The 17,033-nt window shown below is 45.0% G+C and overlaps 1 protein-coding gene across 2 annotated transcripts in view; it reads right to left on the bottom strand.

Moving 5' to 3' along the window:
- BICD2 (BICD cargo adaptor 2) overlaps positions 1 to 17,033 on the bottom strand; it is a 102,703-nt gene that overhangs the window by 11,513 nt on the left and 74,157 nt on the right. For both annotated transcript variants that reach the window (XM_054387626.1, XM_054387625.1), the window contains exons 3-6: positions 11,955 to 12,107; positions 9,219 to 9,671; positions 6,195 to 7,214; positions 5,427 to 5,578 (exon numbers count right to left, since the gene is read on the bottom strand). In XM_054387626.1, the coding sequence (XP_054243601.1) occupies positions 5,427 to 5,578; positions 6,195 to 7,214; positions 9,219 to 9,671; positions 11,955 to 12,107 (1,778 nt within the window). The remainder of the gene's footprint in view (positions 1 to 5,426; positions 5,579 to 6,194; positions 7,215 to 9,218; positions 9,672 to 11,954; positions 12,108 to 17,033) is intronic.

Below are 17,033 nucleotides of genomic sequence, written 5' to 3'. Positions count from 1 at the left end.
TCAGTCTGAATTGCTGGTTCATGAATCTGTGTGCCTGTCACTTGCAGTGGATTCTGGAAACGTTCAATTTGGAGGTGTTCTCAAAAAAATAGCAGGAACCTACAGTGTTCTTACTCTTTCCTCCCCTACTGAAAAGTTGAGCTAAACAAGCCTGACAGTTAACTTTCCAAGTTCAGTTTTTCCTCATGTTTTGATCCATTTTTTCCCCATAACCAGTTCTAAGAAACCTGAGCTCTGACGTGCTTGCAAGTTCAAATGATTAATTGCTTACAGGCAATCTAGAGACATCTCTTGACCTACAAGACAAGGAAACTGTGCTGCACTCCCATTTCGAATCACTAGCAAACAAGACATCTTCAAGTTCCCACAAAGCACTTGGGAGAAGCTGTTTGTCTAGCACAGAAAAGCAGCAGAGAAAAGCAGCAGTCTTTCTTCTGACCATATTTCAGAGGAAGATTAGTTAATGTCTCTGACATTCCCTGCTAACCCACCCATGCATACACACTGAAGAAGGGATTTGTATTGTTTTCTAGAAAAATTAAAATAATTCCATTTTCTTAGCCTTCTAAATGAGAATTAAAAAAAAAAAAATTGGTAAATCGACCATGAGGTAAAATACCTTTGGAGGTTAAATGTTTTTTGAAAGGCAAAAATAGCAGCAGGTCCTGGCTTGGTGTTCCCTATGCCTGACTTCGAAGTGACCTGACTACCACCAACAGTTTCTAGCTCTAGCTGGAACTGCTGCTCTCACTCCCTTCTTGGTGCTGTTAACACAGGGGCAATGATCACATTAGACTCAATAAATGCTCAAACACATGGGAAAGAGCCCCTTGATTTTGATGTGTTCAGAGACCTGAATGCAACACCTTGACTGCAAAGATGTGCCTTTCGTTCTGCCTTTTGATAGAGGTGCAGCTGAAACTCAGAGAAAGTCTACACTCCTAGTTTGTAAACCCTGCATTTTAGAGACTTATCTTGCCTTTGGGAAATTTCACTTGAAGATTTGACTGAAAACAAAGGAGTGATTGGTTGACACATGGTGTGAAGCTGTATTTTCTTTTGCCAATTAGCAAGGACTTCTTGCAAAAATACACCCAACCCAGGTATTTTGACAAAGTAAAACAAAAACAGATGCTCAGCTACTCTTCGGATTTTAAATGCAGAAGAGATTTCTTTATATTCTTCTTCTGGTGAAGAGTTTACTAATGACACAAAACATTTGATTGTAATACAGTGGCATGTAAAATACCTATTACAACCTAATTAAGATGATAAAATCCATTTCAGACCTAAAGGGCAGATTTTAATCTGGCTTCCAGTGCTTCTAGTCTATGTGGACTTTACCAAGGCAGCTACTGCATGTGTGTCTACAGTACATTATGCACATCTTGAGTCAGTCTCACCTCTGTGCCTGCTAAGATCATGGAGCAGAGCCTCCTGGAGGCACTGCTGAGGCAGAAGAATAATGAAGAGGTGATTTGGTACAACCAACACAGCTGCACCAAGGGCAAATCCTGCCTGACAAACCTGGTGGCCTTCTGTGACAAGGTCACGACATCAATAGATGAGGGGAGAGCAACTGACATCATTTACCTGGACCTGAGCAAAGCCTTTGGCACTGTCCCACAGCACAGCCTGGGCTCCAAGCCGGTGCAGTCTGGGTTTGATGTTTGGACCATTCAGTGGGTAAAGAACTGGCTTGATGGCTGTACACAGAGAGTGGCTGTCAATGGCTCCATGGCCAAGTGGAGGCCAGGGACAAGTGGAGTCCCTCAGGGGTCAGTGCTGGGACCAGGCTTGTTTAGCATCTTTGTTGGTGACATGGACAGAGGCATTGAGGAGCCCTCAGCACCAAGCTGTGTGGTGTGGCTGACAGGCTGGAGGGAAGGGATCCATCCAGAGGGACCTGCACAGGCTGCAGAGTTGAGCCCATAACAACCTCATGAAGTTCAAGCGACCAAGTGCAAGGTCCTGCAGCTGGGTTGGGGCAATCCCAGGCACCAATATAGGCTGGGCAGGGACTGTCTTGAGAGCAGCCCTGAAGAAAAGGCCTTGGAGGTGCTGATGGATGAGAAGCTCAACATGAGCCAGCAGGGAGCACTTGCAGCCCAGAGAGCCAAGCAGAGCTTGGGCTGCAGCAAAAGAAATGTGGCTAGCAGGGCCAGGGAGGTAATTCTCCCCCTCTGCTCCACTCTGCTGATACCCCACCTGGAGCGCTGTGTCCAATTCTGGAGCCTCTATTACAAGAAGGATCTGGAGGTGCTGGAAAATGTCCAGAGAAGGGCCACAAGGATGAGCAGAGGGCTGGAGCTGCTCTGCTATGAGGACAGACTGAGAGAGTTGGAGTTGTTCAGTTTGGAGAAGAGAAGGCTCCAAGGAGACCTTCTTATGGCCTTCCAGTATCTGAAGGGGGCTACGAGAAAGCTGGAGAGGGACTTTTTAGGGTGTCAGGGAGTGATAGGACTGGGGGTAATGGATCCAAGCTAGAGGAAGGGAGAAGTAGATTAGATATTAGGAAGAAGTTCTTCCCCATGAGGGTGGTGAGACACTGGAAGAGGTTGCCCAGGGAGGTGGTGGAAGCCTCATCCCTGGAGGTTTTTAAGGCCAGGACTCTGGCCAACCTGATCTAGTGTCTCACCACCCTCATGGGTGTCCCTGCCCATGGGGATTGGTCTCTTCCAACTCTGACAACTCTATGAGTCTTTCCTTCTATGATGTATACCTCTGTGCCACAGCTCAGTTTCAGGTATGCTGCTACAGTCCCTCAGTACTGGAAGCTATTCATCTGTGTTTTGCAAGCCTTTGTCTCCAGGCTGAATCTGATCATATTTTCATGAATTATTAAAAATAGCTGCTATACTGTGGTATTAACCTACTTTAACAAGGAAATTAGGTCAGTTACTATATTCGTGCCTGGCCTTCAAGTCTCCTGTGTTTTCGCAGCTCTTATGTCCTACAGAATGCGTGTCCTCCTGTGTAAATATACCTGCGTGCAGCAGTTTGCTTCACCCCACAAACAAACAAGCACAGCAGGGTAAAGGCTACTTATTAGTCTCTGCTGATACAAACCTCTTGGCCAAAGAAGAAACAACTTCCTGCAGGTTGTTTACAATGGTGAAGATAAGTTGGGCTGTTCCATACATCTGTATTTGAAACACATCTAAAAAAAAATCATATTCCAGAGCAATTTTTGAGATTATCTTCATCAAAGCACCTAGGAATACCTCTTCCAAACCTACCTTACCTGAAATAGAGACACAGATGAAACAACCACTGACAGTGAAATGCATTCAGCCATCCACAAGCTACTAAATCTGCTCTGATCAGAGACCAGGGAGGGAAGGGGTGACAGTGCCCTACCTGCAGTAATAGGTCTTGATTGCTATTGTGGTATCTGAAACACTGGGCACACTGGGAGATGGAAGCAACTTGTCATGCTTTGTGCGAAGGCCACCATCCTCAGCTAGATGCAAAATACAAGGCCTAGCTGCTTAGCTGCCACACAAGGAATGCAAATGCTCACAAGACAAAAGGCTCTGCAGACCACATCTCCACTCACTCTATCCTCAGCTTTTTGAGTCCTCCTTTGCTCTTGGCTCTTACTTTTTCCACTACAGTCACCAGGTTAAAGCACGAGTTCAGACATTGTGGTTGCTTGTTCAGGCAGGGGAGTCTGTTATGCATCCTCAAACTGAGCTCACTATTGCCTCTGGTCACTCACAATTCCCAGTGAGAGCTCCAGGACAAAGATAAGCCTGCTGCTCTCAATAAAAAACCCTTTTGTTCTCCAATTCTCCCTCCAATTTCCCCATGCCAAGGAATCATCATTATTGTCTTCCCAATACAAGGACAAGATTGACCTCTAGATAATACACCCAGAGAGAGAATTACCCCTCTGGCAGCTCTCTGACAATTCTTCCTCTACAAACCAGTTCCCAGTCCCCCTCTCACTTTCACACTGAGGCAGAAGAACCTACGGCAGTTACATCTGCATCAGGAAAAAACCTGAAATATAACAGTATGCTTTCGCTCTTTCCTCTCAGCTTCAAGCTGATCTAAACTAACAAAAAGCTTCAAGCTGATCCAAACTAACAAAAGGACTGCAATTTCTGTGTGCTAACAGTATTCCTGAGGAGGAAAAAGAAGGGGGAAAAGAAAGTAGGACAAATTCAGACAGTACAGGACATTCCTTTCTCTGGCGTAACGAGCTGCCACAATTCAACTTTTAGCATTCCTTGGTATCCTTTTCTTCTTTCCATGCTTACCCACATGCATAGATATGGCTGACAAAGGCTGAATCATCAGGAAGCCTAAGATCTTAGGAATCCAAAAACACAAGAGCTGCTGCAGAACTACCCCCACAGAAGACCATACAAGAATAGCCTCAGGAATCCTCCCAAGCACCCTCTCGGATCCTCTTGATTCCTTACCATAGTACTTTTTAACAGATGACAGAAATGAAACCCTTTCTGGTTTGTTTCTTATGTTAGTTTGTTTAGGCAAGTTTTGGTTTTGTTTGGTTGGTTTTTGTTAAAGAAGTGTCCAGAGAAGGCAGAAAATGAGGCAACAGACAGCACATACAGACCCTCCCATCCCCTTGGGTTAGTTTAAGAGCAAGTGCCTAGATTACATCAAATGGCATCCTTTCCATTCTTTCCTCTAAGTCTCTAGGTAATGCATGGAACACACAGGCAAGTGAACATTGCTCTGTGACTGCCATCGAGATGAGACTAACAGCTTTTAGACAAAGAGTTTTCTTTTCCTGTCTTCCAGGATTGTCTCCACTCAGGAACCAACTGAAGGTTCCTTAGCTGTGAAGCAGATCTGGATTTCAGGTGATGTTGCCTCAACAGTCTCCAAAAGAAATGTGCAGGTTTACAAAAGTAATCAATGACAGCAGCAGTAAGAAGTGCTGCAGTAAGGGATGTGTCAGCAGGGCTTTTTCTCTGTTAGCACCATAAAGCACAGCTAAGAAGCAGAAGCAATTTCTGGACACATGGAACCCAAATCAGCTCACATGGGTAAATAAAATGACAGACACCCACTGCAGGACAGACAACCTAAGAACAACAAGATCTCTGCAATGTCTTTCCTGTTCTCTGGATTATTACAGAGTCACATCTTCAATGTGGAACAAATGCTCATTTTGATTGCTAAATGTCACTCATCCTCTGAGTTACTGATTGCAAGGACCATGGATAATGTTACACCCAAATTAAACAGCGCCCCAACCGCCTGGCTTGCAGCAGCATACCCCATGGCAGGCACTGTCCTCAGCCACCAGCACCAATCACACCAAACACTGCAAGCAGCGACCCTGGAAACAGGCATCCCACCACTCTCTGCATGGGGAAGTGGGCAGCATGTTCAGCTCTTACCCCACACCAGCAAACAATGACACTGTGCAGAGTTCATAGGTTCTTTACCTTGTAGCAAACATTGCTCTTAGGGAAGAGAAGGTAGCAGCATCTTCCTTCAAAGCTTTCAGCTCATTGCGCAGCTTCATCATCGTCTCTGTCACCATAGCTTTCTCATTTTCATACTTGCTCTTTAAGTTGGCAAGGGCTACCTCTGCAGTCTGTTGTTTACCAAAATGAACAGTAACATACCAGTTAATGAAACTCTTCACAAAGGGACCAGCTAAGAGAATTCGCATCACTATTCACATAATCAAACATTTCCTTTGAACTGGCATGTTACACTTCTGGTCAACTTTTCTTGTACAAAAAAACCAACAATCATTTTTGAACACTGAAAAAAGATCAGACCTAGGGGTCTCCTGCTTCCAATAACTGCACAAAGAGATCAGACCTAGGAGTCTCCATGCAGCAGCATCTAGGCAGTTACAGAACACACACTCAGTGGCACCTGTCATCAACTACTGAATGAAATGAAACTTGACATGCTTCACCACAAAGAACAAACCCTTATTTAGTAGCTCTGTACTTAAAGCAGGCATCAAGCACTTCCACGGTTCTCTAACCCTTACAGCATTGTGCCCATCTCTCAGTTTGGGACACCTTCAATAAAACACGCAAAAGAAAACTGGAAGTATTTCTCTGTTTCTTAAAACCATACTGTTTTTTTTTTTTTAAGACAATTTCCATGTGCATTAATTTAACTTCAGAGGAGACCATGAAGCGTGACCCCATTCCCTGACACTATAACCTTTATACCTGTAAGGACTTGGTTACCTGTTTGTTGGCCTTCAGCACGGTTCTCAGAGTTGCTATCTGTTCTCTCTTGGTGCTCAGCAGGGACTTCAACTTCAGGATTTCTTCCATGAGAGCTTCCTTGTCTTTGTCCACCACTGGCCCAAGTTCCTGTGTGGCCACACGCTGCCTGGACAACTCGGTTGTCCTGTCCACAGCAGCCTGCAGGTGTTTGATCTGATCTCGGATGATAGCAATCAAGTTGTAAATATTCATTGGTTCTTTCCGAGGGTCTGACACAGGAGATGGGAGAGATGATACTGAGGATGGGCTGCTGTCACTGCTTCCGCTCTCGGCCTTTCCTAGCTCTATAGTTAACAGCCCCTTAGAAAGAAGAATGGGAGACCTTCTTCCCTTGGTCTCTGGGCTGCTGCGCCCACCTTTCCCTTCCTTGTAGTAATCCAGCATCACCCTGTTTGGAGTTTCATTGTTGCACATGCAGACGTGGTGGTACAGATTGGCCAATTCTTCACTGAAGGTGACTAGTTCATCTTGGGCCACACTGAGGCTGCCCTGTGTCTCCCCAGCAACATCGTTGACTTTCTTCAGCTCCTTCTCCAGTCTGGCCACTTGTTCTCTGTCATGCCTGCTGGACTTCTCTAGCAAGGTGATCTTTTCAGTGATAGCCTGGTTCTCAGTCTCATACCTGCTCTTCTCGTCTTCATACTTAGACTCACATTCTTTGTATTTGGCCTTAAGATTTTTGAGCTCTTCTTTAAGGTCAGTGATCTCTGCCACAGCCACTTTGTACTTGCACTCCAGAATCTCTGGCCCATTAATGTCGACTTCATAATAGTCTCCATCTTCATGGCTGTCTCTGTCTTTCTCATTGTCAAGGGCAGACTGACGTTCCTTGCTGACCTGGAGCTTCTTCATCGCATTCAAGTTTTCTGTGAGTCTGCCAACTTTCTCATGCTGCTCTGAGAGGGCCCCCCGTGTATTTTCCAGCTGCTTCTGAGATTCCTGTAACGTTGTTAACAGGTTCACCTTTTCTCTTTCCATCTGAAATGCAAGAACACCGTTACATACAGGGAACTGTGTCACTAGGTGGTTTCATTGTAATTGCAGCTTCACAGATTGCATTGGGTTGGAAGGGACCTTCAAAGGCCACCTTGTCCAACCCCCTGGCAGTCAGCAGGGACACCTCCAACTAGAGCAGGCTGCCCAGGGCCACACTGAGTCTGATCTCGAATGTCTTCATGGATGACACCTCAACCACATCCTAGGGCAGCCTGCTGTGTTTACAGAAATACAATCACAGAATCATAGAATCACAGAATTGCTAGGGTTGGAAGGAACCTTAAGGATCATCCAGTTCCAACTCCCCTGCCATTAGTAGAGACACCTCATACTAGATCAGGTTGCTCACAGCCACATTCAGCCTGGCCTTAAAACCTCCAGGCATGAGGCTCCCACCACCTCCCTGGGCAACCTGTTCTAGTGTCTCACCACCCTCATGGGGAAGAATTTCTTCCTAACATCCAATCTGAATCTACCCATTTCTAGTTTTGCTCCATTCCCCCCAGTCCTGTCACTACCTGACACTCTAAAAAGTCCCTGGCCCCTAAGACACTGGAAGGCCACAATAAGGTCTCCTTGTGCAAGTTTTGAAAGGCTGCATACTTTCTTGTAAAAACTATCTCAAGCACAGTGTTGCCTTAACAGTTCCTTCTTATTTCCACTTTGAAAAGCACATTTTTGCTCATTTCTTCCATAGCTGATTGTGTCATTGTGAAAACATCCTTCCAGCTGAAGATAAGCTGAAGTTTACTGCTCTCTTGCAAGTTATCCAGTAAATATTAGAAAACATGCAGCTAGTCTACAGAGGAAGCCTGGAGCTTTATGAAGGACTGAAAAATACCAAAACTTCTAAAGTTTCTCCTCTGAAAGTTCTCATTTGGCAAAAATCCAGCGATTTTTTTCCCCACAATGGCTTCTTCTTATAGAGCACTTAAAAAATATTTGAATGAAAAAAAAAACATTTCTAGGCAACACAAACTCTCCAATCTCCCAGTGGCACAAATATAACACAGCAATGCTTGGCATGGATTAAAACTTCATGTTCTTTGGATTAATTACAGACAATAGTTCTGTTGTACAAAACCCTTTGTATGAAGCTGACTGGAGTAAAGATCAATGTTTTAAACAAATGACTCTCAGCAGCACCATAATGAAGCAGGCACTGCATGTACTGCACACCAGATGCACTGCAGCTTTTCTCCAAACTCAGGACACGACTGCTAATGCCTTTGAAAACCTTGTGGTTTTCTTCTGACAAACACTGAACATCTCCAAATTCTAAATCAAAGCCTTTTGTATTGCGTTCGGCTGAGCTGGATTTAATTGTCCCCAGAGCATCTTTCCAGTGCTGTGTTTTGCAGTGCTGTAGCTGGGTCTTGATATCACACCAGTGTTTTGGCTACTGCTGAACTCACCACAAGTGCTGTACTTTTCCAACATTCCCCACTTCAAGAGTAGGCTGAGTGGTGGGCAGGACCTTGGGAGGAGACACAGCTGGGCCAGCTGACCCAAACTGACCAAACGAGTGCTCCATGCCAGGTAACGTCAGCTCAGACATATAAGCTAAGTGAAAGAAGGAAGTGGGGGGACATTGGTTGTTGGTGTCTATCTTCTGGAGCAAACACTACACATGTTAGAGCCCTGCTTCCCAGGAGTGTCTGAAGTGGTGGGAAGTAGCGAAGAACATCTTTGCTTGCTCTGCTTCAGTGTGCGGCCTTTGCTTTGGCTTTACGTTATTAAATTGCTTCTGTCTTACTACAGGCCTTTGGTTATATTTTCCCCTCTCCCCTGCCCATCTAAGAAGGAGAGTGATAGAGCAGCTTTGGTGAGCATTTGGCCCCCAGCCAGGGCCAGACCATCAAACCTTTACAAATACAACTCATGCTGCATGGTGGCCTTATGAGATATTGAAGGGACTGAAATTACAACCCAAACAAACTCTAGCAGTTATTTGGAAGTACACAACTGTTTAGGAAACCCATTTACCTGCATGAGCTGTTGTTTCAGCTTCTGGATTTCAGAAATGTTTAGTTCACTCAGAAGATCTGACACCAGGCTCGGGGCTGGAGGGAAGCTCTCATTTTTCTTGGGTGTTGATGTACTGTTCTTGCCACTGCTGAGTTTGCTGAGGCAGTTTTGCTCAAATCCATTCATGATTTCATCGTTGTTGGGCTCCGTGGCCTCATCGCTGAACTTCAGCCCATCCAAGGAGATGTTTAGGTGGCTGTTGTACATGGAGTCATTGATGTTCATGTAGTGAGAGAGCTCCTTGCGGAGGTTGTTCTTCTGCTCCCGCTCCGTCTTCAGCGTCTCTAAGGCCTCCTCCAGCTGGCGTTCTGAGATCTCCTTCAGCCGTATGGCATCTTCCAGCTGGCTGTTGAGAAATTCTGTCTCCTCTTCGAGCCTTTTGATTTCATGCTTTAAGCCTTCAAACTCCACCTGGAGATACACAAAGGGAGATGGAAAGAAAAGCCCTAATGAAGATGTCTGCCTGCGAGGCATCAAGTAATCTTACTACTGAATCTTTGAGCTCACCATTTTTCAGCTCTGGACTCTAGTTTTGGCACGGTGACTATCTGCAAACACAATTTACCTTCACGGAGACCAGGAAATACAATTTCCAAGCAAACCATTAGATGAGGTGACCTATTCCAGCTTAATTAAGATGGGTGGGAGATGCAATGTTTGATACAGAGGCATCACAATACAGGCTTTCCTAGCACACGATGCAAATTCTTCCTCTGATAGACAAATTCCCTGGACAATTTCCCCACAAATTCAAGTTCAACATTTCCAAACAGCCTCTGACACTGATGCACTGCCGTTAGAATGTGCCACTGGGCTAAAGCTGTGGGGATGTACCTGGCAATCAAACTCTGCTTTCATACATTTGAAAGAAAAATGTTTTATCATTTTCTTCCTCAACATTTCAGCACATCTGGAGAGGGCCACAATTCAGACTCTATGCTTCAGACTCCCCGTGCTGCTACATGGTATTTGATGGCAAACTCTAAGTTTTTACGTTATTTTCCCTTTAACCTCTCTTATACTGAAATTATACCACACATACCCCACCACCCCACCACTCCCCCACTATGAGTGTGAAATGTTGAATCCCTTAGGAAAAAAAATACCTTTTAGTTACCTAAGAAAGGAAAATGCACCACACAATCTATACCAACCAGGGAAGGAATTTTAGATGCCATCATACCCCAGTCTGGTAATGCTGAACCACACCTGATGTAAAACCCAGGAACCAATGATGCTAATGCAGTTTTGAAACATAAGACTGAAAACTTGCCGGCTTCTTCTGGTTATGTCTGTAGGATAATTAAAGTTTATCAAAATTAATGAAGTAAGATTAGGCCAAGGTAGAAAATGAGGCAATCCATTGCCTTGAAAAGTATTAGTTCTTGATTCTATCTCTGGCCACTGAAATGAAGGATTTTAGGCTGCAGTCTGTTTTCAGAGGTTTCAGAACACAAACACCACAGTTGATAACTACTCACAACTGACAAGACAGCATTTGAGGTTAAAATGTGGCTCTAGCCCAAAATGACAACATTCTTGAATGGATTTATTTTAGAATGGAGCCAGGAACTTCCACCTGTTCCTCTGAATATAATGACTAAGACCAAAAAAAAGCCAAAACCCAAAAGTAACCAACTCCATGGGCTGGATTCTACCATCATGGGCTGGATTCTATCTCTGCCAGCCTGCACTTACAGCCCCTTCATCCCTACCACATTATCAGGGTACCCAAACCAGCATCATCAGACTAAATGTATTCAGATGAGGACAGGTCCAATTTGGAGCCCCATTTTGGGCACAGCAGTGAAGCCAAAGTGATAAACAATTACATGGAGTTTCACCTGGAGATAAATGAAATTCCTTCAATACCCCAAACATTTTGCTTGGCAAGGCAGCTTGCATTCAGAACTCTTGACAGAGTTCTGAAGCAAATCCCAAAAAGCTTTAGCTATGTGCTCAGCCACAACAACCTTGTGTTTTATTTAACAATGAGACTGATGAATAAAAATGAGACTGGAGAATAAAAATGGCAAGTCTCCAGCTGACACACAAAGATAAGCAAATGGTGCCAAAGACCACAGTTAATCCAATTACCTCTGCAAATTAACAGTTAATGGGGAATTATTGAGTTGTTCCCCAAAAAGCAGGTTTTTTTAAACTTCTGAAAATAGCTGGAACTGTGCAATTAAACTTTTCAGATGAGCAACTATAAGAGATGTCCATGTTTAATGAAAGTAGTTAGAAAAGGAAGGATACAGAATTGGAGCAATGTAAGCACTCAGTAGCAATAAAAACAAATATACCCAGCTACAGATAGTGTAGAAGAGGATGGATGGATAGATGGGTGGATGGAGAGTACTGCAAATAGACACTGAAAAGCTAGTACAGCAAAAAGATTAAATCAAGTAACAATGCAGACTGGTAGAGACTTCACTTCCAACAAAGAGAGGGAAGGTAGTGGAAGACCTTGGGAGTGCAAAGCAGGAGCAATGGAGTTTTATACCTGTGTGTAAACAAAGTCAGAAAGGACTTAAACTTGTGACACTAAACAACAGAGCTTGCAGTCTCAGAAGAAGTATGTACAGAAAAGAAAGGGTGGGATGTTCAAGTGAGACAGAACCATGCTACAAACACAGGAACTAATCAGTGCCAGCAAAGCAAAGCTCTGTATTTTGAGAAGAGAAACCTTGCCTGGTTTTGCTTCAGGACAGACACTTGTTTCTGGAGACAGATGTTTTCCTCCTCAAGCTCAGTGTAGTCTTGCAGCAAACGAGCTTCTCTGAATTTATATTCCTTAATGTCATCTCGTAGCCGGGCCCTTTGGATCTCTCCATTCTGGTTGACCTGGAAAAACAAACAAATCCCAAAGTGATTTGGTCAGCTACAACTAAGTTTCACTGGCTGTAAGCAACAGGAAAGTCTTCCAGATCAGAAGTAGGTGCCTGAATCTGCTAAACACTTCAGATGACTCCAGACATTCTTTTTTGGGCATGTGTTTGCTGCTGCTTTCCAACAGACTTTTTTCTTGTGGCCAGCCCAATCATTTTGAAATTTGCTCTAATGAATCTTTTTGAGGAGAGACTTCAAGTTAAAGCTCAAATGAAATCCAAGATCCCAGGCAGAAAGAAATAGCAACTGTGTTTAATTATAAAATGTTCCTTCCCTCAGCCCCAAGATTTTTTGCAAGATCTTGAAGAAAGCCTTTAAAATCCATATTCCTTTGAGGGGACAGATCAGAAATTAAAAAAAAAAAAAAAATCAATACATTGTTGCATTACCTGTCTAGATCTTTGGTGAAACCATACAGACAAATAAATTGAGCCAGCAGATATCCAGCTATGTGCATGGCTCAATGTACTTAGCTCTTTTTCCAACATCACTTTCTTTTAAGCCACATCTTTAAATACTTAAATAAAGTGAAAGTATGCTCTGAGACATTAGTATAAATACCTTCAGACCTAGATAAACAGGCAACATAACAGATATTTTAGCAGCTGCTCCTGTAAAGTGACAACAGAGTTTTGCAAAAAGTTCTGAACACAAGCTTCCAGAAGAGGCATCCTATGAATGCAGCTACCTAGGCTACAGCATCTTTTCTGTCTTCACCTATCCAGAAGCCTAGCCAAGAAAGCTTCATCCTCTAGTACACAAACTCAGATTCCCTTAGTGTTCTCCACCTCTGATTTGAAACAAGAATGTCAGAAATTAATAAAATGTGAGCATGCAGCAGGAATACACAGAAATAATATGGCACACGTATCAACAGGCTCCTACAGTAAACTAAGAGATGATGGAAGCCTTTGCAGCAGGGTCAGATGCCAAGACTTGAACCTGGCACATTCTGAACACCAACACAGAACCATGTGCAACTGTTAAGATGAATAAATTTGAATTTGAACAGCTTCCTCCCATGTCAAGTAATGATGAGACTCTATAAACTTGTCTGCTTATTTTTTGCAATGAAGAAATGAGCACCACTTCCCAGCACACTGAGAAGCTAAATAAACATTAATAGCTGAAATCAAACATTGCAGTGCAAAAATGCAAATGAAAAGTTGCCACATTCCACACTCCATGCCCCAGCAAGTGTTGGCTCTGCCTTTGCACAAAACCAGGGCCACAGGGCAAGATGTGCCACAGGTAGCTGAAGGCTACAGCCTGGCGTGAATTCCCATCCTAACTTCTCCTTAAAACTGCCATGAGGATCTCAGGCCTTTGGCAGAAAGGGCCTCCAGCCAGACAATCCAAGCTGTTTAACAGTTAGGATTGCAAAAGGCTCCTACAACAAACTGAGGTACAAATTTGGAGATCTTAACTGTGATTTTCCACATTCCCCAGTGAGTGAAATACAGTGGAAGACCTCCCACAAAGTTACTGGTGAGCTTCTCTTCCTACCACTCTGGTTGCTTTGTTCCTCTTACTCCCTGGAAGATCTAATCTTTTTGAAAAGGTCAGTGCCTGGAGAAGTCATTGGAGCGAGTCTTTTTTTTTTTTTAAAGAAAGAATGGTTCCTGTCCCATCCTGCCTGTTTAATTCAGAGCACCAGTAAGAGCTCATTATTTCATGTCACACTACTGCTGTGCTCTGCCTAGCACACGAAGAATGTCAGTGTTCATCGGAAGGCCAGATTCAAAAATAGCTCCCTTGTTTGCTGACCGGGAAAGGAAGACATAACCTGGGGTTCCTGGCTGCCTAGCACACGGCATTGCAGTTTGCTATCAGCATGTTCTTGTCAGGGCGTGCCTGGCCGGGGCCTCTGTTCACAAAGCCACACCTCCACCCGCTGCACATCACGCAGCACTCCAAGCTGTCACCATCGCTGTGTGGAGAGACGATGGCCACAAAACCCCCCTGACAACCCCCACCCCCGACCTTCTCAAACTAGAGAACGTTCCCACTATGCAGAAGACTCCCACCCAGCCTGCCCAGAAAAACACTGCAATCTGAAAGTGATTTCACCTGATCTAAAGGCCACACACTACCCACCCAGCTCTTGCTGCTAGGGAGCTTGTCTTCAATATTTTCATCCTCTCAGCTGTTCCTCAGAAGAGCTCTACAAAGGGTCCTTCCAAGTAGCACCAGTGCTTAGCAGGGATTTACTCAGGACCACTTTGGACTGCTGTCCTTCATCATTGCCAAAAGCCTGCTCCTTAGCATCTACTTGTCTAGCACACCCCACCCCAGCATGTAAATTTACATGTAACTGGACCCTGGGAATTACAATGATTGACAAAAAAACAAACAAGAAAACCCACAGAAAACATGTGGTTGGAAGAGACCTCCAAGCTCATCTAGTCCAACCCTTGACCCAGAACTGCAAGGTCAACACTAAACCATGTGCCAAATCCATGCTGCTTGAACACATCCAGGGATGGTGACACCTCTGGACAGACCTTTCCAATGTTTTGAGAACCCTTTCAGTGCAGAAATATTTCCTAGCATGCAGCTTGATCCTCCCCTGGGACAGCTTGGAACCATTGCCTCTGCTCCTGTCCCTTGCCACCAAGGAGCAGAGGCTGTCCCCTCCTCACTCCAACCTCCCCTCAGGGAGCTGTAGACAGCAATGAGGTCTCTCCTCAGCCTCCTCTTCTCCAGCCTCAACACCCCCAGCTCCCTCAGCCCCTCCTCTAGCCCAGATGGCTCCAGGCCCTTCTCCAGCCTCATTGCCCTGCTCTGGACAGGTTCCAGCCCCTCAATGTCCTTCCTGAAGTGAGGGCCCAGAGCTGAACACAGCACTCGAGGTGTGGCCTCCCCAGTGCTGAGCACAGAGGTTTGGTTACCTCCTGGCCCTACTGCCCACCCTGCTTCTGATCCAAGCCAGGATGTCTTTGGCTTTCCTGGCCACCTGGGCACTGCTGGCTCGTGATCAGTGACTGCCAACCAACACCCCCAGGTCCCTCTCCAAGCTGCAGCCTTCCAGCCACACATCCCCAGGTCTGTAGCTCACCATGGGGTTGTTGTGACCCAGGTTCAGGACCTGGCACTTGGCCTTGTTGAACTTCATCAAATGAGCCTTGGCCCATGGGTCTGACCTGTCCAAGTCCGTCTGTAAAGCTTCTGTAGCCTCTAGCAGATGGACACAACCACCCAGTTTGGTGTCACCTGCAAACTTACTGAGGGTGCTTCAATGCCCTCACCCAGATCACTGACAATGATGTTCAAGAGGACAGGCCCCGTACTGAACCCTGGGAGACACCATTGGTCCTTGGGCCCAGCAGCCCAAGGAGGTAGCTGGTTCTCTCTTGCATTCTGGGCACTGCACAGCCTGACCAGGGCTCAGCCTCCAGATCACCAGCCAGAGGCTTCCCCTGCAAGGGAAGCTGTGTGACCAGCACAGTTTGTGTTACCCTGAACTCTACCACCTCATGAGGTCACAGGTGTGTTCAAGTGCGTTCGAGTTCCCTGCTGCAGTAAAGCTGCTCACACCTAATTCTGCAGGTCATTATCATTATCAAGAGTAAAAACCTAATAGAACAAATATATTACTGATTCCACGATTAGATTTCAGGCTTCACGTAATAAATATTTCCAGATACGCCCTTGGGAAAGATTCACAAGAAAAGGTGCAGACTCTTTGGGAGAAATACAGAGCTGGAAATAACTCACAGACATTGAGGTTGGAAAAGACCCTTAAGACCATCAGGTCCAACCATTAACCCAGCAACATGAAAAAAGGGAAGACTAATACCTGGACACAGAACTCAGGGCCTTCTATAGCACTGTTTGCAGAAGGCCCTTCAGCCAATGTGTTTCTGAACACTGCCTTCACACAGTGTCATTTCAGAAAAGCCAACCTCAAAGCCAATTCATCTACCCTAGGTTCCAGTGATAAAATCAAAAACTCAAAATATGAACCAAAAAAATTTAACATGTGCAAAAAGGAAACTTAAGGTCAATCACCAGACATGAACACAACTAACAAGTTACCTTCTGTAGGCTACAAAGGCCAGCAGCTGCAAGTTGTGCCAAATTCACAGCTGGCCATTCAATTTTAGCTGCATTTGCTTCACACACTCGAGGACTGTGCAAAGTATCACGGAACTGTAGTTAAGGGCTGGGAAATAAAACACTCCCAAAACACAGCACAATTATGACTGCATAAGGAATCAAAAATAAGCTTCCCCTTGTTCTCAAGTTATAAGCTCTTCAATAGTTAAATTTTTGTATTAAAGCTATGGAACAAAATGCTAATGTTTGAGCGAAGAAAACGAAAAAGCCCCATTAAATGCAGCTGTTTATGATACATCAGCAAAAGGTCTGGAAGCCTGAACTTCCAGTACTGCATTGAAGATCAGCTGTGGGACAAGGCTGTTTGCAATGCCTTGCAATAAGCAACTGCTTTGAGGTGGAGAGGCAGAGCAGCAGCCACATGTGGCCAGCAGCACATCCTGGCAATGGTCCCCTTGGTGTGACTGTAGGCAGAGGTAGATAAAAATAGGAAAAGAAAGAGAAAGAGTACTAAGCAGCAGAAGGAATTGTTTTGTGTGTTTTCAAAGGCAGTCAGGCTTTAATGGCATTTGCATACAGCAAAGTTATTGAGCCAAACCCAACCCATCGAGAGACGGCCATACCCCAGGCAAAGACACCCTTTCCAGCTGCCTCTCTGAAACACCATTTCAGTCTGGGAGAGAGGGAAGAAAACCAAAACTCCCAGCCCACCAGTGCAGCCCCTGTCGCCAGCACTCCCACAGAAATACCAGCTATGCTGAAATGCCCTGTGGACAGCAGTGTCCTCCCACCGCAGCTCAGCAGCGAGATCCAAGCCTCCCA

Source organism: Indicator indicator, chromosome 15, assembly GCF_027791375.1.
Source record: "Indicator indicator isolate 239-I01 chromosome 15, UM_Iind_1.1, whole genome shotgun sequence".
Lineage (NCBI taxonomy): Eukaryota > Metazoa > Chordata > Aves > Piciformes > Indicatoridae > Indicator > Indicator indicator.
Note: the sequence above shows the minus strand (reverse complement) of the source record. Positions and strands in the feature narration are given on the sequence as shown.